At 35.8% G+C, this 22,566-nt stretch overlaps 1 protein-coding gene across 1 annotated transcript; it reads right to left on the bottom strand.

Moving 5' to 3' along the window:
- Window positions 1-579: 579 nt before the first annotated feature.
- On the bottom strand, window positions 580-12,812 carry LOC127804338 (probable helicase MAGATAMA 3). The gene is made up of 8 exons (XM_052341197.1): window positions 12,774-12,812; window positions 11,207-11,764; window positions 9,694-11,091; window positions 9,283-9,607; window positions 8,881-9,142; window positions 8,559-8,775; window positions 7,864-8,216; window positions 580-929 (listed from the first exon to the last, which is right to left on the bottom strand). Exons 1-8 carry the CDS (start codon window positions 12,810-12,812, stop codon window positions 818-820), a joined length of 3,264 nt encoding a protein of 1,087 aa, XP_052197157.1. The 3' UTR covers window positions 580-817.
- Between the last annotated feature and the right edge of the window lie 9,754 nt (window positions 12,813-22,566).

Here is a 22,566-nt window from a genome sequence, read left to right as displayed (position 1 = left end):
TTTTTAAAGGGTACGGTTAATATTGTATTATATATTAATAATTCTTAATATATTATGAATTATATATGTTGAAAATTTATAATTTTTAAAGGGTACGGTCAATTTGTATATGATGAAAATTTATATATTATTTTTTATTATTCTATCTGTCTCATTAATTAGACAAATATTATTAATAGTTATGTCAAAATATTATTGTATCTAAAATTATTCGCTCTTATTTTATTTCATCTTTTCTATTTTCAAACTTTACAAACCTAAAAGGAGAAAAAAAAATAAAATAAAAGCATTTGTGGTGAAAATTCCAGAAATTTGAAAAAATATGGAATAAGCAACATAAATATTTAATCACCCCAATTGATACAATCAATAGATAACATGATTGCCATCAATGCTTGATTTAAGAAATTTGCAAAGATTAATTGAGAATAGTTAACATAATTTATGAGCTAAAAAAATTAGTCTTAATTTATATATATGTTTTTTCGAATTAAGTTATTCTCAATTTTCATAATGATGTGAAAAAAACTAAAAATAATCTTCTTTAAATAATTAAATAAATATTTTAATGCACTAGATTCTTTACTTTATTACAATAAATACATGTTAACTATGTCTGTTGGTTTGCTAGTCTTGAATCTACAACGCGTTAACCATACCCAACATGGAATTCATAACCAAATGAAAGGCCATCAAAAACCAATTACATGTTCAAAGAACTTCAATCCAAACAAATATTATTTCAAACAAAAATCAGTAGCTGTGCTGATCAAACCCGTAGTTCCCAGTAGCTGCTGATCAAACCTCAGGCTCACCATCAAGCTGACGATGAAGGCTTATCTCTCACACTCAGTGAAGCTACTTTGCCTTCCAAGAAGCTTATGCAGTCGCTCAAGCTGACCGGCCATGTCATTGGCAGTGTCAAGTTCCTGTGGCATATGATCAAAGAAACAACCGCATTATGACCAAAGGAGAAGATGTGAGACCAATAATGAAGAATGCAAAAGCATGCACATACCCTTCGAGTCTTTCGTATTTGCATTGGTTGATAGTTTTAGCAGAATAGCTCTCAAATTCGGCGGCAAGGCGCATGGTTAGTTTTGGTATCTCAACAAATGGAATAACATCCCAGATTTTCAGAACCTGGACATCTTCAGAATTTTCCGTCATGATGTCCACGCTCCATGCAATACTGAGAAATCCATCGACTATATAAATTTGGCATACAGCACCATTCTTGTTGACAATTCTGCTATACCCATTCAGTGATCTCCAGCCACCTGAAAGCTTTTCTACTATAGAAAGCACTTGCTTTCGGAATTCCGTGTTCTGGATCCTAGCCATGGATTTTATAAAATCATCACTGAAGCATACCTGTGGGAAAAACAATAAAGGTGATGCTCACTCGGTCATTGCTTGCCTTGATATGAAGATAGCTTGCAAGGGTATGCATAAACTCACAAAAGCATACACCACGATTGATTAGAATTAACATAGACAACGTCATGAACACCGTAAGATTAGGCAGAAGGCATAAATGCATAATATCCTTGTTATTTCTAAGCACCTAGATCCAGAATTCTTGAAGAAGATCTACCAATAAAAGGTCTAATTGAAATTGCTATCGTGAGCAGGATTCATTGTATACAATGGATGGAAAACTTTTACATATGAAATTTAGAGTGGTTAAGGAGGAAATTGAGGAAGGAAACATACCTTCCACCTTGCATTACAGAACAATATGGAGTCCGGTTTGAGTAGCACATCAAGTTGATTAAGCTCTAGTAAGGCACCTGCAACAGCTAGAGCCAAGTTCTTGTCATCACTAGCGTCGTAGAAACATTCGCGTGCCTTGGCATCTTGGACTAGTCTCCCCCAAACAGAGCCGCTGTTAACTAGAGTAGCACCATTCCCCACTATCCATAGGCAATGCCTGCACCAAGATAATGCTTTTTTAGATCATATAGTCAGGCTGCTCACAAACATTGATAAAGTTAAGGAGGATGGTGTCCACTTGTCTGCTTTACTAAAGCAATACCTTGCTCGAGTAAGAGCCACGTTTGTTCTTTGAGAATTGGAAAGGAAGCCCACTGATCCTCGGGCGTTACATCTGACAGTAGAGATGATTATCACGTCTTCCTCACCACCTTGAAAACCATCAACAGATCTCGCACTCACAGAGAAGCCACTGCTGCTGTCTATGTCGTATGTCTTCCCGAGTTTTTCTTGAAGTGCAAATGCTTGGGCTTTGTAAGGGGATATGCAACCCACACTTAACTTCTGTTTTGAGGCTACAGATTCTGAGGGGAAAAAATGACCATAAATCACGTGTTCTAATCATAATTCAGACATCAAGTGAACTCGGGAAAATCAACATTTTTTTCTTTTGTTAAGCAAGATAATGGAACTTCAATTTTTTACTAACATAGTATTACCTTTAAAGAGCATTGCAACAATCTCCATAACGACAGCTACTTCGATGATGTTTTTAGTACTATGCCTGTTATCAATCCCCTCTTTGCCATTTGTTACGTTTATAAAAGAGTAGGGGCCGAACATCTTCCCTTCAAGGAAGCGCTTCTCATAAGCTTTCTGCTTAACTATAGGTGCATCCAAAATCTTTTTGTTGTAGAACTCCATATTTGGAAATAAGCTTATAGATGGATGCATTCTGTACTGAACTTCCAGAAGATGTTTTATTTTCCCCAATACTACCAGTCTCTCGAACAAGCTTCTTCCAAATTCAACGTTCTCACATATCTACAGATAACAAAATTTTCAGTTCAAACAGTAAATTAAACTTTCAAAGATCAACAAGACATGAAAGTTAGGATAACATAACATACCCTGCTTTGGACCATTGCTGGAAGTTGTCGTTCATCCCCAATGAGTACAGCATGGTGGAGACCGGGAAGCTGCAAAGGAATGGTGGATTCACATTCTTTGAGCTGGGCTGCTTCATCGATAATTAGCATTTCCACTGGTGTCTGTCCTTCCATGTGCAATTTTGCAGAACTTGAGGCAGTGCAAAATATTAAACATGCCCTCTTCAAACAAAAGCTTTGAATTTTATCGAACTCTGTTTCTGTAAAAGTTGGCAGTTCTAATGTCCTTCTAAGAAGTTTGAGTATTTTGATGCATTCTGTCTTCTGAGAACTCAACTCTTCAAGCAGAATACTCCTGTTCCCTACATCTTGAAATTCATATCGTAATTTGCTCAAGCCATCATTTACCATACCCTTGGTTTCCAACAATTTTCTAATTGATTCCAACAGATCAACAGCCCTAATCATCTTCTTTACTAGTTCCTCTGAAATGAAAGAAGTTGGCAAATGGGTGTACAAATTTTTAATACAACAGATCAGATCGTTTCTAATCAATTTGAATCTATTTAATATGAACTCCTCAAATGTCCAAAGGCAAGCAGATTTGTCTTCCTTTTCTTCATTGTTCTCCCTGTGCCCACCAGAAGGCGGCATCTTGTTCTGTTTCTTCTTGTTTTCCTGTAAGGTTTGAACAATGGACCTCATTATTTTTGTTCTAAATATATCTTTGAAGTCTTTATCACAGATATCATCCTCATCTTTATCACTATTTCCGTCATTTTTCTCTTCCTTATCCCCTTCATCCTGATCCTCCACCTCCTCTTCATCTCCCCCGTCAGGATTCTTTGCTTTCTCCAAATACAAGCAGTACTGACGTTCTGGGTCTTCAAGCAGGCTTATCACTGATTCTACTTTACTTTTCCAGCCAGTTAATGGACAAAAACAATCGGCAAGACAAGAAACACGGTGACTAAGAAACACATCAAACAAATATTCGTGATTGTCAATCTTCATTCGCTCCCCATTACCAAATAAAACTATGTCTCCTAATCCGTAGGAATTATACACTAGGGCATCCTTAACTAACCCAACAAGCTGTTCTGCAACCCCTAACACTGCAATGTTAGTTGGAGCGCATGTCACGGTTCTGCATCTCATCTTCCACAGAGCAAACAGTAGCGAGCTGACCGTCTTCGTCTTTCCTGTCCCAGGGGGTCCCCATATTAGTTTAACAGTATGATCATTACATTCTCTTGTAGCCACACATTCTAAAACAGCGTCCCTTTGCGAATCGTCCAGCTTAAAGGAGCTTATGACATTATAAGCATTTAATACAGCTGCACTCTTGTTCTGCTCAGAGATGCAATGGCTACAATTGCTCCCAATCTGTAAGAGTTAAACTATGAAAATCATGATACGTAAACATGTAACCTAATGGGAATTCTGCAATAATATGAATAGAAATAACGGGCAGATGTTTAACACTGGACTGTGATTCTTACCACAGAATCAGATGACAGGACCCTTTCGATGATGTTCACGTTACCTCCAGCCAGCTGTGAGTTCAATGCCTTCCATATCCGAATATTAGTTGTCATGTTTGTTAGATAAACAACAAAAAACCTTGTCTTATTCCTCTTCTCATTCTCTGCCTCATCTGCATCAACTGTGATGGGCTTTGATGAAAGTATCGTTAGTTTATGAGAGACATTATTTCTCTTTTCAACCAAAGCCAAAACATAAGGATTTGGAGGCCTGTTCAGATCATAGGTACATTTTGGTCTCCCATCTGTAAGGGCAATGAGATCATCAGCTTCAGGCACATACATTCCTTCCCCATTTGAGAATTTGCTTGATGGCTTCATTGAAATTTTATAGTACAATTCCTTGGGAGGTTTATAATCCTTGGATTTTCTTACTGCAATTATCTCACGGGTAGGTGCTCGGGCCACATTTAAAATGTTTGAGCACAAGTCAGCATGCGTTTCTTCAATTATTGGATCGATGAACGACTTCAAGTACTGATAAGTTGAAGAAAATGTCGTAGGAATTTGCCCAACCTGACAAAAGGTTCCCAGAATGATGGAGAGAAAATGCCATTAAGCATGGTTTATACAATTAAAACTAACTCTAACGCCATGCTTCTACTTGAGAATTTCAGGTTTGTGTAATGTGGCATGGTCCAGAGTGGTTTTGCTGACGAACAATTCCGGACTCTATACAGTTATCAGTTTTTCAATGGCCTAATCCCAATACATATCAACAAAAAGAGAGATTTACAAAGGAGATGAAAACATAAATTGCATGTCCACGCACATAAAAACCAATCAAACAATGATAAGACCAAAAGAAAAGAGGATTTAAATAAAAATAACAAAATGAGCAATTTTGAACTACTAATTTCCACATCTATGTATCTTTTTCATATTATTCAACACCAATGTCATTCATCATTCTAACCTTAGTAAATCTCTGTTCAAATAATAGAAACTTTATTTTGCTCAAAATGGAAGTAAAATCTTGCATTGCTTACGCAGAACAAAACACTATACAGTTATAAACATATACATGAATCTAGTGCTTGTCATCAAGAAGAAGACAATAAGGAGAATATTTTTCCAGACCTTGCCCTTGTAAAGATCCCTGTTGAGTGCATCGGCTAGTGACCAAGAAAACACGAAGTTTATCAAGCCTTTACCCTTTGGCTCATTCTTCTTAGCATTTCTACTGCTTGCCATCCTATTTTGAATTTCTACCCTCTCTCTTTCCGAAACTATCGAATCCAATGAGAAACCCACGTCAGTCCAATCTCAGACACAACAAACCTCAAAAACCCACACAAAAGTTTTGTCAGTATTTTTGTCGAGAGAGAGAGAATAAATAGAAGAAGAAAAGCGGAGGCAAGAAGAACTTAAGGATGAAGGAAGATGCGAATCAGTGGCCTTGGCATTGAAGATTGAAAGAGCTGCCATGTTGTATCACGTAAGGGTACATCATAAAAGTGAAATCCGTACGATTTTGGAATCAAGAAAGCGTTGGAACATAGGAAAGGAAAGGGAAAGGAAAAGGAAATTTGAAATGGTTGACGCCAAGTCAATACAAGTAACGCACCAGCCTTTCTTAGCCTGCAAGGGAAGTGATTTTCCGAGAGAGAGTGAGAGCATGTACAGGTACAGGATGACTGTTGAAGAAGACCAAGAACGCCGGCGTATCATTGATTGATTTTTGGAGAGGGAAGCGAAGACGATCGTAATTAATGCCAAGAATGTGAAAGCAGGCTGCAACGAAGGCCGCGGGTGGTTGCAAGGACGAACAACGAAAGAAGTTTCTGTTCGCACGCAAAAAATAAACAAGCCGACATCTTCTTCTTCTTCTTTTTTTTTTTTTTTTAAATTATATTTGTTGATTCTTAAAGGGTATGGTTTGAGTAAAGAATAATCAAATTTTGCTGGTTGTTGTATTGTGTTGTGTTTTATTATATTGTGTCATAAATGTAATTTTAATAAATTAATATTTAATAATTAAGTATTTTTATTATATAGAAATTTGTATTTTTTAAATGTGTATTTTTATAAAAATAATAAGAAATGTAATGATATTAACACAATTCAAAAAACAACTACTTTTGTAAAGTGTTGCTAATATTGTATTATGCATATATAATTCTTGATTTGTATGTGCTTGGAGATTTTTCAAATAAATCTCTATTTTTATGGCTAAATATATATTTTAGTCGTTATATTTATATATTTTTTTATTTAAATTTTTATAATTTTTTTATTATTTTAATTACACTCTTAAATTATACAATTTTGAGAAAATTACATATTTAATTTTTTTATTATTTTAATTACACCTTAAATTATGTAATTTTAACTCAATTACACATTTTGATAAATTTATTGAGAAAAATAAATTTAAAAGTATAATTAAAATAATAAAAAATTTAAAGGTTTGAAATTACAAATTTAACGATGTAATTGAAAAAATAAAAACTTCAACTGTCTAAAAGAAAAAATATATACAAATATAAAGATTAAACATGTATTTTTCTTTTCCTTTCTTTTCATTGTTATATCTGTGCTTATTATGTCAAAGCATCACTGTGCCAGTTAACTTCAAAATCATTTCTCAGCTATTTTAATTCACCTCTTCCATCTTCCAACTTTACAAACCAAGAAAGAGAAAAAAAAAAAAAACATAGGGGAATTTGTGGGGACACTTCCAAAACTTTGGAAAAATAGTTCCCACAGATGTAATTTAAGACTAATTTAAGAAAATTATAAAACTTTTCTTAATTTTAAAAAAATTATTACCATAACTCAACTTTTTTTTAATCACAATGAATAGCATTTATTTAACTCAAATATTGTGTTAACTAATCACTATGATTATCTGGATTAATTTTGTCTACACAACAAATTTCTTAAATCAAAGATTGACAGTAATTATCTTCTCCATTGACCCTATCAATTAGGGTGATTAAATGTTGATGTTTTGTCTTTCATATTTTGCTCAAGTTATTTCCTAATGATGTCAAAGAAACTAAAATGCATCTTCAATAAATAATTAAATAAATATTTTAGTGCACAAGATTCTTAACTTTAATTATAACAATAAATATATATTATCCATATATGCTTGCTAAGCTTGAATCTCCAATACGCTAACCATACCCAACAAGGACTTCATAACCAAATGAAAGGCCACCAAAAACCAATTAAAGTTCAAAGAACTTCAATCCAAACCAAGATTATTTCAAACAAAAATCAGTAGCTGTGCTGATCAAAAACCCACAGTTCCCAATGGCTGCTGATCAAACCCCTCAGGCTCACCATCTAGCTGACGATCAAGTCTGATCTCTCACATTCAGTGAAGCTACTTTGCTTTCCAAGAAGCTTATGTAGTCGCTCAAGCTGACCGGCCATGTCATTGGCAGTGTCAAGTTCCTGTGGCATATGATCAAAGAAACAACCGCATTATGACCAAAGGAGAAGATGTGAGACCAATAATGAAGAATGCAAAAGCATGCACATACCCTTCGAGTCTTTCGTATTTGCATTGGTTGATAGTTTTAGCAGAATAGCTCTCAAATTCGGCGGCAAGGCGCATGGTTAGTTTTGGTATCTCAACAAATGGAATAACATCCCAGATTTTCAGAACCTGGACATCTTCAGAATTTTCCGTCATGATGTCCACGCTCCATGCAATACTGAGAAATCCATCGACTATATAAATTTGGCATACAGCACCATTCTTGTTGACAATTCTGCTATACCCATTCAGTCTCCAGCCACCTGAAAGCTTTTCTAGAAGAGAAAGTACTTGCTTTCGGAATTCGGTGTTCTGGATCCCGGCCATGGATTTTATAAAATCATCACTGAAGCATACCTGTGGGATAAACAATAAAGGTGATGCTTACTCGGTCATTGCTTGCCTTGATATGAAGATAGCTTGCCAGGGTATGCATAAACTCACAAAAGCATATACCACGATTGATTAGAATTAACATAGACAACGTCATGAACACCGTAAGATTAGGCAGAAGGCATAAATGCATAATATCCTCGTTATTTCTAAGCACCTAGATCCAGAATTCTTGAAGAAGATCTACCAATAAAAGGTTTAATTGAAATTGCTGTCGTAAGCAGGATTCATTGCGTACAATGGATGGAAAACTTTTACGTGTGAAATTTAGAATGGTTAAGGAGGAATTTGAGGAAGGAAACATACCTTCCACCTTGCATTACAGAACAATATGGAGTCCGGTTTGAGTAGCGCATCAAGTTGATTAAGCTCTAGTAAGGCACCCGCAACAGCTAGAGCCAAGTTCTTGTCATCACTAGCGTCGTAGAAACATTCGCGTGCCTTAGCATCTTGGACTAGTCTCCCCCAAACAGAGCCGCTGTTAACTAGAGTAGCACCATTCCCCACTATCCATAGGCAATGCCTGCACCAAGATAATGCTTTTTTAGATCATATAGTCAGGCCGCTCACAAACATTGATAAAATCATGGGGGATGTTGTCCACTTTTCTGCTTTACTAAAGCAATACCTTGCTCGAGTAAGAGCCACGTTTGTTCTTTGAGAATTGGAAAGGAAGCCCACTGATCCTCGGGCGTTACATCTGACAGTAGAGATGATTATCACGTCTTCCTCACCACCTTGAAAACCATCAACAGATCTCGCACTCACAGAGAAGCCACTGCTGCTGTCTGTGTCGTATGTCTTCCCGAGTTTTTCTTGAAGTGCAAATGCTTGGGCTTTGTAAGGGGATATGCAACCCACACTTAACTTCTGTTTTGAGGCTACAGATTCTGAGGGGAAAAAATGACCATAAATCACGTGTTTTAATCATAATTCAGACATCAAGTGAACTCGGGACGATCAACATTTTTTTTTTTTTTTTTGTTAAGCAAGATAATGGAACTTCAATTTTTTACTGACATAGTATTACCTTTAAAGAGCATTGCAACAATCTCCATAACGACAGCTACTTCGATGATGTTTTTAGTACTATGCCTGTTATCAATCCCCTCTTTGCCATTTGTTACATTTATAAAAGTGTAGGGGCCAAACATCTTCCCTTCAAGGAAGCGCTTCTCATAAGCTTTCTGCTTAACTATAGGTGCATCCAAAATCTTTTTGTTGTAGAACTCCATATTTGGAAATAAGCTTATAGATGGATGCATTCTGTACTGAACTTCCAGAAGATGTTTTCTTTTCCCCAATACTACCAGTCTCTCGAACAAGCTTCTTCCAAATTCAACGTTCTCACATATCTACAGATAACAAAATTTTCAGTTCAAACAGTAAATTAAACTTTCAAAGATCAACAAGACATGAAAACTAGGATATCATAACATACCCTGCTTTGGACCATTGCTGGAAGTTGTCGTTCATCCCCAATGAGTACAGCATGGTGGAGACCGGGAAGCTGCAAAGGAATGGTGGATTCACATTCTTTGAGCTGGGCTGCTTCATCGATAATCAGCATTTCCACTGGTGTCTGTCCTTCCACGTGCAATTTTGCAGAACTTGAGGCAGTGCAAAATATTAAACATGCCCTCTTCAAACAAAAGCTTTGAATTTTATCGAACTCTGTCTCTGTAAAAGTTGGCAGTTCTAATGTCCTACTAAGAAGTTTGAGTATTTTGATGCACTCTGTCTTCTGAGAACTCAACTCTTCAAGCAGAATACTCCTGTTCCCTACATCTTGAAATTCATATCGAAATTTTTTCAAGCCATCATTTACCATACCCTTGGTTTCCAACAATTTTCCAATTGATTCCAACAGATCAACAGCCCTAATCATCTTCTTTACTAGTTCCTCTGAAATGAAAGAAGTTGGCAAATGGGTGTACAAATTTTTAATACAACAGAGCAGATCGCTTCTAATCAATTTGAATCTATTTAATATGAACTCCTCAAATGTCCAAAGGCAAGCAGATTTGTCTTCCTTTTCTTCGTTGTTCCCCCTGTGCGCACCAGAAGGCGGCATCTTGTTCTGTTTCTTCTTGTTTTCCTGTAAGGTTTGAACAATGGACCTCATTATTTTTGTTCTATATATATCTTTGAAGTCTTTAATTTTATCACAGATATCATCCTCATCTTTATCACTATTTCCATCATTTTTCTCTTCCTCATCCCCTTCATCCTGATCCCCTTCCTCATCCCCTTCATCCTGATCCTCCACCTCCTCTTCATCTCCCTCGTCAGGATTCTTTGCTTTCTCCAAATACAAGCGGTACTGACGTTCTGGGTCTTCGAGCAGGCTTATCACTGATTCTACTTTACTTTTCCAGCCAGTTAATGGAGCAAAACAATCGGCAAGACAAGAAACACGGTGACTAAGAAACACATCAAACAAATATTCGTGATTGTCAATCTTCATTCGCTCCCCATTACCAAATAAAACTATGTCTCCTAATCCGTAGGAATCATACACTAGGGCATCCTTAACTAACCCAACAAGCCGTTTTGCAACCCCTAACACTGCAATGTTAGTTGGGGCGCAAGTCACGGTTCTGCATCTCATCTTCCACAGAGCAAACAGTAGTGAGCTGATCGTCTTCGTCTTTCCTGTCCCAGGGGGTCCCCATATTAGTTTAACAGTATGATCATTACATTCTCTTGTGGCCACACATTCTAAAACGGCATCCCTTTGCGAATCGTCCAGCTTAAAGGAGCTTATGACATTATAAGCATTTAATACAGCTGCACTCTTGTTCTGGTCACAGATGCAATGGCTACAATTGCTCCCAATCTGTAAGAGTTAAACTATAAAAATTATGAACGTAAAGATGTAACCTAATGGGAATTCTGCAATAATATGAATAGAAATAACGGGAAAATGTTTAATACTGGACTGTGATTCTTACCACAGAATCAGATGACAGGACCCTTTCGATGATGGTCATGTTGCCTCCAGCCAGCTGTGAGTTCAATGCCTTCCATATCCGAATATTAGTTGTCATGTTTGTTAGATAAACAACAAAAAACCTTGTCTTATTCCTCTTCTCATTCTCTGCCTCATCTGCATTAACTGTGATGGGCTTTGATGAAAGTATCGTTAGTTTATGAGAGACATTATTTCTCTTTTCAACCAAAGCCAAAACATAAGGATTTGGAGGCCTGTTCAGATCATAGGTACATTTTGGTCTCCGATTTGTAAGGGCAATGAGATCATCAGCTTCAGGCACATACATTCCTTCCCCATTTGAGAATTTTCTTGGTTGCTTCACTGAAATTCTATAGTACAATTCCTTGGGAGGTTTATAATCCTTGGATTTTCTTACTGCAATTATCTCACGGGTAGGTGCTCGGGCCACATTTAAAATGTTTGAGCACAAGTCAGCATGCGTTTCCTCAATTATTGGATCGATGAAAGACTTCAAGTACTGATCAGTTGATGAAAATGTTGTTGGAATTCGCCCAACCTGACAAAATGTTCCAAGAATGGTGGAGAGAAAATGCTATTAAGCATGGTATACAATTAAAACTAACTCTAATGCCATGCTTCTACTTGAGAATTTTAGGTTTGTGCAATGTGGCAAGTTCCAGAGTGGTTTTGCTGATGAACAATTCAGGACTCTATACAGTTATCAATTCTTCAATGGCCTAATCCCAACACATATAAACAAAAAGAGTGATTACAGAGGAGATGAAAACATAAATTGCCCCTCCACACACACAAAAACCAATCTAACAATGATAAGACTAAAAGAAAAAAGGATTCAAATAAAACTAACAAAATTAGCAATTTTGAACTACTAATTTCCACATGTAATATTTTTTTCATATCATTCAACACCAAAGTCATTCATCATGCTAACCTTAGTAAATCTCTGTTAAAACAATAGAAACTTTATTTTGCTCAAAATGGAAGTAAAATCTTGCATTGCTTACGCAGAACAAAACACTATACAGTTATAAACATATACATGAATCTAGTGTTTGTCATCAAGAAGACAAGAAGCAGAATATAGGAGAATATTTTCCTGACCTTGCCCTTGTATAGATTTTTGTTGAGTGCATCGGCTAGTGACCAAGAAAACACAAAGTCTATCAAGCCTTTACCCTTTGGTTCATTCTTCTTAGCATTTCTACTGCTTGCCATCCTATTTCCTGCTCTCTCTATAAAAGGTAATTTGCAACCCACTTCAGTCCAACCTCAGATACAACAAACCCACAAGAAGATTTTGTCTGTGCTATTATAGAAAGACAGAGAGAGGAAGGCTTGAAGAGAAGATGAAGAGGAGGAATGCCCGAGCCTAGAACATGTATGTGCATGGAGAATGATACGTGTAAGTTGCCTCGGCATTTAAGGATGAAGAGATCCTTTATTGCATCGTTTAAATGTCATCATACAGTGACCCGTACGAGTTAATATAAGGAAAGTGTTGCATCATAGGAAAGAGAAATGGACAGTAGTTGAGGCCAACTCACCAGAAGCAAAGCGCCAACCATGGGAGGTGAACCGGCCATGCTCACACAGAAATCAGAATGCGAAAAGGAGGCGAAGCCAATGGTGTGAAGGAAGAAGCCTTTTCATTTCCTTTGTTGGTAAATGATCAGAAAAATACCAAATTTAAGCATGCTTTTTAGATTCAATCTGAACGTCAAATTATCAGTTTGCCTTTAGAACTTTAAAAGCCGTTACAATTATGTTCTGCCCTCTAAATTTCATAAAAAATTCACCAACTGTTATCATGCTGACTAAAAGACACTCAAGTGTGCAAGAAATTGAATGACAAGGCACATTCACTTTCGTTCAATTGGGGCTGATTGTGTGAATTGTAGGAATGATCAGGATGGGGGAAAGTCAAATTGTGATTTAAAAAAAAAAAAAGAGAGAAAAAACTAATAATACCCCCACAATTGCTGTACAGTCCCAAAAAAACTTATGATAAAATGTCTTTTGAGGCATTCCATCGATCAGTTTTAAGGACAAATTCAAACACACACTTGCTATACAGTCCCATATACAAGCGCAAAAACAAAGGTGCACTCCATATGATATGACCCATTTTTTTTTTTTTTTTTATTGTTAACGATCGAACTTGAAACCCTTAATCTAAGCCCCCAAGAAAAATGCAAACAGCTAATATAACATCTCTCAAGACGAAGGAAATCGGAGCGTAGAACTTATAGATGAAGGAAGACATAAGCCAGTGGCTAGATTTTCTCAGAATACCTCACAGCGATAAAAGTATTTTCCACCCACTTACTTTAGTAGTCTTGTAATCTTTTTTCCCTCTCTCTTCCTCTTTATTTTTTTTTTTCTTTTTGGGTTAACTTTAAATTTTTAATATGTACAAAAAAATGAAACAAAAAATTATTATGCTGATTCCAACAGCCTTCCCTATTTCGTTCCTATTATATTATAAAAAATTCATTATTTATTTTAATTTTATCTCAAAAATTGTATTTATTCTTAAAATAATTTTTATTCTCTTCTCTATTCCATTCCATATTTCATTTATTTATTAATAAATTTTATAAAATAATCAAAAAATAATAAATCAAATATACACATACACAAAATAATAAATAAAAAATTCAGAAAAAATCACAAACTACTTGTACGTTTTGCTCATTCTCATCATAGCTAATCGTGGAGTCACCGTAACCTCCGTTGGATTTGGCAATGAATTTAGCAACCTATTAGAGTCAATCTTAGTAACTCATTTTGAAGTGTTATGAATGTATCGCATTTATATCTCCATATTTATTTTTATTGTGATTCTAAACATTTTAAAATGTCATCTACTGTGTTTGTCATCGTAAATTAGAATCATGATGAAGGAAAAGATATATTTTGAAATAATGTTAGGAGGCATGACTAATGATAATGTCATCAGTTATATGACGTCTCCTCATTATAAGAGATTAAAGAGACCATGTGTCATTGTCTTTTCTGTCTAGCTCATTCTCCAATGAAGATACGATATATAATTGATAATATTATTATCAGTCACAACTCTTAACATTATTCTATATTTTGAGACTTTCTTGGCATTGTAAAAATGTTTGTTGAGAACATCAGCAAGAGACCAGGAAAAGCACCAAACCTACCAAGCCTTCACCCTTCACTTCGTCCTTCTTTTCACCTTGCTGCTTCAACTACGTACTACTTGCCATCATAGTTTCTTCTCTCTTTTTCAATTATCGAGTCCAATGAGATGCAAAAGTAGTTTAGTCTCTACTTTTTGGAGAGAAACATACGTCGCCATTAATATCATTGACTGTGAGAGGAACATTGCAGTGAATAATGCCAGTTTGTAAAGCCTCTATAGACTGTAGCATTGTTGAATATGAAAGCAGGAAGGAAGAAGGCCAACAGCCAACAACCTTCTTATCGTTCCCAAGGAAACGGAAGTTAACCAGCCCACCTTTTTTTTATTTTTATTTTTTTGAATATTAGGGTGTCTTGACTAATTTCAAAAAATTTAAAATTGATAGAACACATTTTAAAATTTAAGAAATATTTATTAATTCATATAATTCACGTGATTTGTAAATTATTGTCCGTACTTGATAAGTTTATTATATTGTAAATTTAAAAGTAAGCATTCATTGATAAAGAAAAAAATAAAGGAATTTAATCCCTTTTAATTTTCCATCCTTGGATGAAACCTCAAGTTTGTTAACTGTTGAGAAAATAACCCATACAAGTACAAAAAATAACCAACGACGGAGCATTTGAACAACAAGAATGATACAAGATGAAATAAAGAAAAGAAACAAAATGAAAAAACCACACCTAAACAATCACACATAAAACACGATGACATACATGTTCGAATTTACAAGAATTTTATTCAGGACAGGAAAGTTTTCCCTAGTCAATCCACTAAAAAAAATCGAATCAAGGATATACACTATACACACACAAAACCCTCACAGCCACTCAAACATCAAAAATCAAAAGGGACAAAATCGCAACAAAGTACAATACTCAACAAAACCCGAGTACCCCGACACTCTTACCTTACAATCTCTCTTAGAAAACCTTAATGATTTACACTTATAGTGAGTCGAGATCGGAGATGCCTTGCAATTTGTCTATTCAGATCTTCGTCGAGAGAGAGAGTTCTTTCAATTCGCGCACAATGAGACATAATGCATCAAACCCTAATCTGCTATGTGTATATATGGGAATGTAATGCAAGGTGGTGATAACTATTATGCCAATGTGTAAATGTATAAAACTTAATAAGAGCCCAACTGCTATTTACAAAAACTACTAGTGAACAGCTTACTTATTATTTTGGAGTCACATATTAACACTAACCATACTCAACACAGGTTTGCATAACCAATTGAAAGGCCAAAAAAAACCGATTACAATTTCAACAAACTTCAATCCAAACCAAGATTATTTGAATAGCCAAGCTGACCGGCCAGGCCATTGGCAGTCTTAAGTTCCTGTAAACTCTTGAACATGGTTACATAAACTCAGAAAATCATATAAATACAATAAATCCATGATTACAATTTACATTAAACAACTTCACGAACATGGTTTTATCTTAGGCAGAAAGCATAAACTCTTGAAGAAGATCTACACGTATAAGGTTTGAATGAAATAGCTATGACATATGGGTAGCGTGTTGAACTTGAAGATTTTTATGTGAGATGTAGTAAATCCGGGTTGTGTACCCGGGTCGGTCCACTCATAATGGGCTCCGGATTCAGCTCCAAATCCGGATCTAGAACTGGATCAAAATCAAGATCCATAATCGGATCTGCAACTTCTGTGTGCAGTTGGAACAACTGTCGATTGCAGTTGAATCCCATTTCCTCCATTCATGGTGGAAGTGGATAGGAGAGGGTGAAAAATGCTCGTACATCATGGTATATATATTGGTTGTATATACTATAGAATATGTATAAAAAAACATATGCAGAAAATTGGCTTCAAATTGTTCAAAGAAATTTGTGTGTGTGTGTGTGTGTGTGTGTGAAGCATTTAGGCTATGGAAACGACTTCCATTGTAATTTCATTTTAATACTAGTAACTCAACCAATTGATCCAACTTCTGTTGTGTAAACTAAGTAAATCCAGTTTCATTATTGAGAAGTTTGGACAGGTTAATGAGCAAGGAAGCACTTCTCATAAGCTTCTCCTTTAAGTATTGGTGCATCCAAAATTTCTTTATTATAAAACTCCATATTTGGAAATAAGCTTATGGGTGTATTTTGTACTGAACTTCAAAGATGTTTCCTATGTCCCAATAATACTAGCCTCTCAAACAAGCTTCTTCCAAATTCAGAATTCTCAGATATCAAAGGAAAGTAAATTTTCAGCACATCAAATGAAAAAATAAATAATAAATAGAACTTTCAAAGATTAACAAGACACAATAACTGGGATACCATACCCTGGTTTGGACAATTGCTGGGAGTTGTCGTTCATCCAAAATGAGTATGGTATGGCAAAGACTGGGAAGCTGTAAAGGAATGGTGGATTCGCATTCTTTAAGTTGAGATGCTTCATCAATGATCAACATTTCTAGCGGTCTCTTTCCTTCTGTGCATAGTTTTGCGGGGCTTGATGCAGTCCAAAATATCACACACACATTCTTCAAGCAAATGCTTTGAATTTTATTAATCAAACTCATTAAAAGTTGGCGGCACTAATGTTTCACTAAGAAGTTTTAAGTATTTTGATGCAGTCTCTTTTCATGGAACTCAACTCTGCAAGTGTCTTATTCATATTCCCTACATCTTGAACTTCATTGTGAAATTCTCTCAACCCATCATTTGTCATAGCCCTGGTTTGCAACAAATTTTCAATTGATACTAACAGTTGAAAAGCTCTAATAATCTTCTTTAATAGTTCCACTGGAATGAAAGAAGTTGGCAAATGGGTGTATAGACTTTTAATAAAAAAAAAAAAAAAAGGGCAGTTGCTTTCTAATGAATTTGTATTGATTTACTATAAACTCTTCAAATGGATATGAGCGGACTTATCTTCCTTGTCTCCGTTGTTTCCTATTCCCATCAGAAGGCTTCTTCTTGTTCTTTTTCTTTTTTTCCTGGGAAAGGCATCTTCTTGTTCAGTTTTTTCTTCTTGTTTTCCTGCAAGGTTTGAAGATTTGACCTCATGATTTTTGTTCTATACATATATTTTCGAGTATTTATCCCAGATACCATCGTCCTCATCTTTGTTGTTGTTTTACTTCCTGTTTCCATCAATTTTTTGTTCCTAATCCTCCACATCCTCCTCTTTATCATCCCCTTCATCATGATCCAATTCTTCAACATCCTCACCACCATTCTTTGCTTTCTCCAAATACAAGTTGTACTGACATTCTGGGTCTTCAAGTAGACTTATCATTGATTCTATATTACTTTTCTAGCTAATTAATGGAGAAAAACAACTGTCAAGACAATAAACACGGAGACTAAGAAACACATCAAATAGGTATTCATGATTATCAATCTTCATTCGCTTCCATTTACCAAGTAAAACTATCTCCTAATCTGTAAGAATCATACTTTAGAGTAACCTTAACTAAACCCACAAGCTGTTTTGTAACCCCTAACATTGCAATGTTCATCTTCCCAGTCCTGGGGGGCCTCCATATCAGTTTAACAATATTCTGATGATTATATTCTTTTGTACCACACAATCTAAAACAACATCCCTTTGGCAATCGGCGAGCTTAAAGGAGCTTATGGTATTATAAGCATCTAATACAGATGCACTCTTGTTCTCTTGAGAGATACACCGGCTACAATTGCTCCCAATCTGTAAGAATGTAAACAGGGGAAGTTAATGTAAACATATAACCTATACTTATCCCTGTCCAATGAGAATGCCGCAATAATATAAATAGAAAGAATGGGAAGGTGCTTAATACTGGATAGGTGATTCTTACCACAGAATCAGACTACATGACCCTTTTTGAGGATGTTCATGTTGCCTTCAGCCAGCTCCGAGCTCAATGCCTTCCATATTCGAATATTAGTTGTCATGTTTATTAGATAGAAAAAGACTTTTTTATTCCATTAGGTGGGCTTCGATGAAAGTATATTTAGTTCCTGAGAGCCATTACAACCAAAGCCATAACACAAGGACTTGGAGGCCTGTTTATTAGACAAATTTCAATCCCTGGTCTGTCAGGGCGATGAGATCTTCAACCCCAGGCTTATACATTTCATCACCATTTGTAATTTTACTTCTCTTCATTGAAATTCTGTAGTACAACTACTTGGGAGGCTTTAGTCCTTGGATTTTCTTACTCCAATTATTTTGCAGGTAGGTGCTCAGGCTACATTTTCTATGTTCAAGCATAAGTCAGCATGTGTTTCCTCAACCAATGGGTCGACAAACGACGTCCAAGTATTGATCGGTGATGAAAATGTTAAGGGAATTTTCCCAACCTCTCAAAAAATTCCAAGTACGGTAGGGAGAAAATGCCATTAAACATAGTACATAATTAAAATTCTTGTAATGGAAGACTAGAATTCACCAGAAAAAGAAAATGAAGAATAAAAGGTATTAGCTCTAGTTCAATGCATCCCTAAATTCTATTTGAGCATTTCAAGTTTGTGTAACATGGCACACTAGAGAGGTTTTGCAAATGATCCTTTCAGCATTTGGAACTGACCTCAGTTCTTCAATAGCCTAATGCCAAAGCATATCAACATAAAGAGAGACAAACAGAGGAGATGAAAACTTAAATTGCTTGTTCACATATATTAAAACCAATCATAAGATGGTAAGGGTAAAAGAAATGAGGATTCAAATAAAACTAATAAAATGAGCTATTTCAATTGATCACATAAAGTTGGGATGATCATCTTGATCTTGAAGTACTAATTTCCACATCTAAAGTTCTTTTTTCAAATTATTCATCACCAGAGTCAATTATCACTCTAACCTTAGCAAATCTCTGTTAAAATTATAGAAACTTGATTTGGCTTTAACTGTAAGTAGAATCTTGCATTGCTTACACATGAAGAAAACAACATGCAGATGTAAGCATATATATGAATCTAGTGTTTGTCACCAAGAAGACAAAGAATATTTTCCAGACCTTGGCCTTGTAAAGATTTTTGTTGAACACATCGGCTAGGGACCAAGAGAACACCAAGTCTATCAAGCCTTTACCCTTTGTTCATTCTCCTTCATATTACTACTAGCCATCATGTTTCTCTTCTCTTCACAAAACTATCAAATATATCCAGTGAAAAAGCTACTACAGTCCACTCTTAGATACAACAAACTTATGAGAAGATTTTGTCTGTTATCAGAGAAAGAGAGAGAGAGGGAGAGAAGAAGGCTTGAAGAAGAAGAAGATGAAGAGGAGGAACGCCCGAGTCTAGAAATTATGCATGAAAAAAGATTCGTATAAGTGGGCTTGGCATTTAAGGTTGAAGAGTTCCTTTATTGTATCTTGTAAAGGTCATCATGAACTCCGTACAAGTTGGTATAAAGGAAGTGTTGAAAGAGAAATGGACAGTGGCCAACTCAACAGAAGTAAAGCACCAACATAAGGGTGGTGAAGGGGCAACCTTACATAGAAATCTGAAGGTTTTGTGGATTTATTGAATGAAAATGAGGAAGGCCAATGGTGGAGAGTAATAAGCCTTTTGGTTTTATTTGTGGGTAAATAATCAAGAAACACCATATTTTAGCATATTTTTCAGATTCATTCTTAACTTCAAATTATCAATTTACCTTTAGAACTTTAAAATCTGTCACAAATGTGTTCTGTTGTCTAAACTTCATTACATTTTACCCAACTGTTATCATGCTGAGTGTGCATGAATTGGAGGAAAAATCAGTAGGGGGAAAAGTCTAATTGTTAAAATAAAACCCTAGTAGTCCACGTTGTACAGTCCTAAAAAAACCTATGATGGAATGTCTCTTAAGGCATTTCATCAAACAGTTAAAAGGACAAAATTCAAACACCCACACTTGCCATATGGTCCCATAAGCGCATCCAAAACAAAAGTGTATTGCATACGTAGCCCATGTGTTTTATTGTCTATGATTGAACTTGAAACCCCAAATCCATCCTTGCAAGATGAACGGAATCAACCAATGCACCAATAAAGCTAAACTTATTAGACTCAATTCCGAATCCTCTCATTTCAAAGAAAAGCTCCATGGCTTTAACTTTGCGACTGGACTTCACAAAACCCCAATATTATTGAAGTATAAGGCCCCGCATCCGGGCACGAAATGCTGAATAAAAACCCTCCAGACATAAGCTACGAGACCAAGCTTTGAGGTGCGAGAGACAGAGCGTTGGACAATTGGGTGTCTTCTTCAAGCTTGAGATTGAGGCATGAACCGCTTTAGCAGGTTCAAATCGCTGCAAATTGGTATCGTCACTTGCCAGGTGGCTCATGGTTTTAGGAAAGTATTGGACAACAGAGATGGCGACTGTAGACGTGTCGGTTATGACGGATACTCCTACCAGACAAAGCTTCCATAATTCCATTGGAAGCTTTTAAAAGCTTCCAAAACTCGTATTTCCATTTTCTATTTTGTGGAAAATAATATTTAAATATTCAATTTTCATTTATTTTTTTAAAATCATAGGAAAGCATGAGTTAAAATAACTTATTTTAACATGTTTGATATTCTAGAGCAGTGAAAATTACTTAAAATTGAAAAAAATATATATATATACAAATACTGGATTTTTTTAAAATAAATATTATATTAATGATTTTTAAAATTATTTATTATGTTTATTGTTGAATAAGTAATCCAATATTCTTGCTTTATCCCACCAAACTTGGTCAAATTTTTCGCGGATTAGCCAACCCACTTTGTCTATGAATAATTGGATGCCTGAGTTGGTGAATGATAAAAAAAAAATTAATCTGAACTTATTTTATTATTATTTTAGAAAGAGTTATCTTTTTTCTCTAAATGCTCAAATTTAAATTACACAAAAATAAAAACGAAAAACGTTTTCGATCTGAATCAAAAATAAAAAATAATATTTAAAAAAATAACAATATAAGGTAAACTATAAATTAAAAAATATTTAATTTTTTTATAAATATATTTTTTAATATAAAAAACATAAAAAATAATTCAAACATAATACAAATAATATAAATAGAATAATATTAAGAATAAATGATATCTTTTTTATAAAAAATAGAAAATATTTTTTTATGATATTATAATTGTAAAATTTAATAATTAAAAATAAAATAAGTAGAGGATACGGGCTTGGGGGGAGATGCACCTGCACCTTCATCTTTTATATTTGGGTAATTTAGAAAACACACACCTGATCTCTCCAGTCTTTGTTTTTTGAGACGATGACTTCGGGATTGGATGGTGAGGCTCTATCTTCGACGAGGGAACGACGATCTTCGACCAGCTGCATCAGCTCGAAACGGTTGTCCCCAACAAACAACAGATTGGGTCAGCTTAGGGGAATGCTTCAGCCAAAAAATCAAAGAGAAAGGTTGATGAGCTGATCGAGCAGCTTCCACAAAAGTAAGTAATTGAAAATGCGGTGCGGTTCGGTGCGGTTTCGATGCACCAAACCAGATCGCGCGGTCTAGCTTGACAGAAAACATGCACAAGCGGTTTGACGTACTGAAAATGTCAAAAACCGACCAAACCGGATCGTGAACACCCCTATTGGTTTGTTTTTGGTGATTTGTTTCTCCGGATCTTGGAAGTATGGTTGTTAAACTCTCGATTTTACGAGTACGATTTTACGATTTTTTACACCGAAAACATTTACGATTTTGAAGTTGAATTGCACTCAATTTTACGATTTTACATGTCAAGGACTCTCTTGCGATTTTACGATTTTAACAACCTTGCTTGGAAGTGTATGTCTCTGAATTGGCCGAACCTTTCATGAGGCAGTTGGCTCAGGGCCCATGAATATTTGATTATTTGGGGGGCCATAAAATTGGGAACCCTCTTTCTTTGTAAAGGCCCACTGTCTAGCCGCCCACCCCCTATCCCTCTGCAAACCTGGCTCGCACTTACCCTTCTCCCTCTCTAGCTTTCGCTTGCTGCCCAGCCTCTTTCTCGCTCTATCAGTCCTAGGCTCGCCCTCGCTCTCGCTGCTCACCTGCTCCGTCAATCATCGCTCGTTTCATCGCTCGTTGCCTCTTTCTCGCTCCATTACTGGGTCAGTCGGTCGCTCGCCCTCGCTGGCTCACCTCGCCCTAGTGGCTAATTGCTGGTGGCTTGCTCTTCATCGCTCACTGCTTCTCTCTAGCTCCGTCGCAGTTTTGC

Source organism: Diospyros lotus, chromosome 6 (genome assembly GCF_014633365.1).
Source record: "Diospyros lotus cultivar Yz01 chromosome 6, ASM1463336v1, whole genome shotgun sequence".
NCBI lineage: Eukaryota > Viridiplantae > Streptophyta > Magnoliopsida > Ericales > Ebenaceae > Diospyros > Diospyros lotus.
The sequence above is the reverse complement of the archived record's forward strand: the minus strand, read 5'-3'. Positions and strand labels throughout refer to the sequence as shown.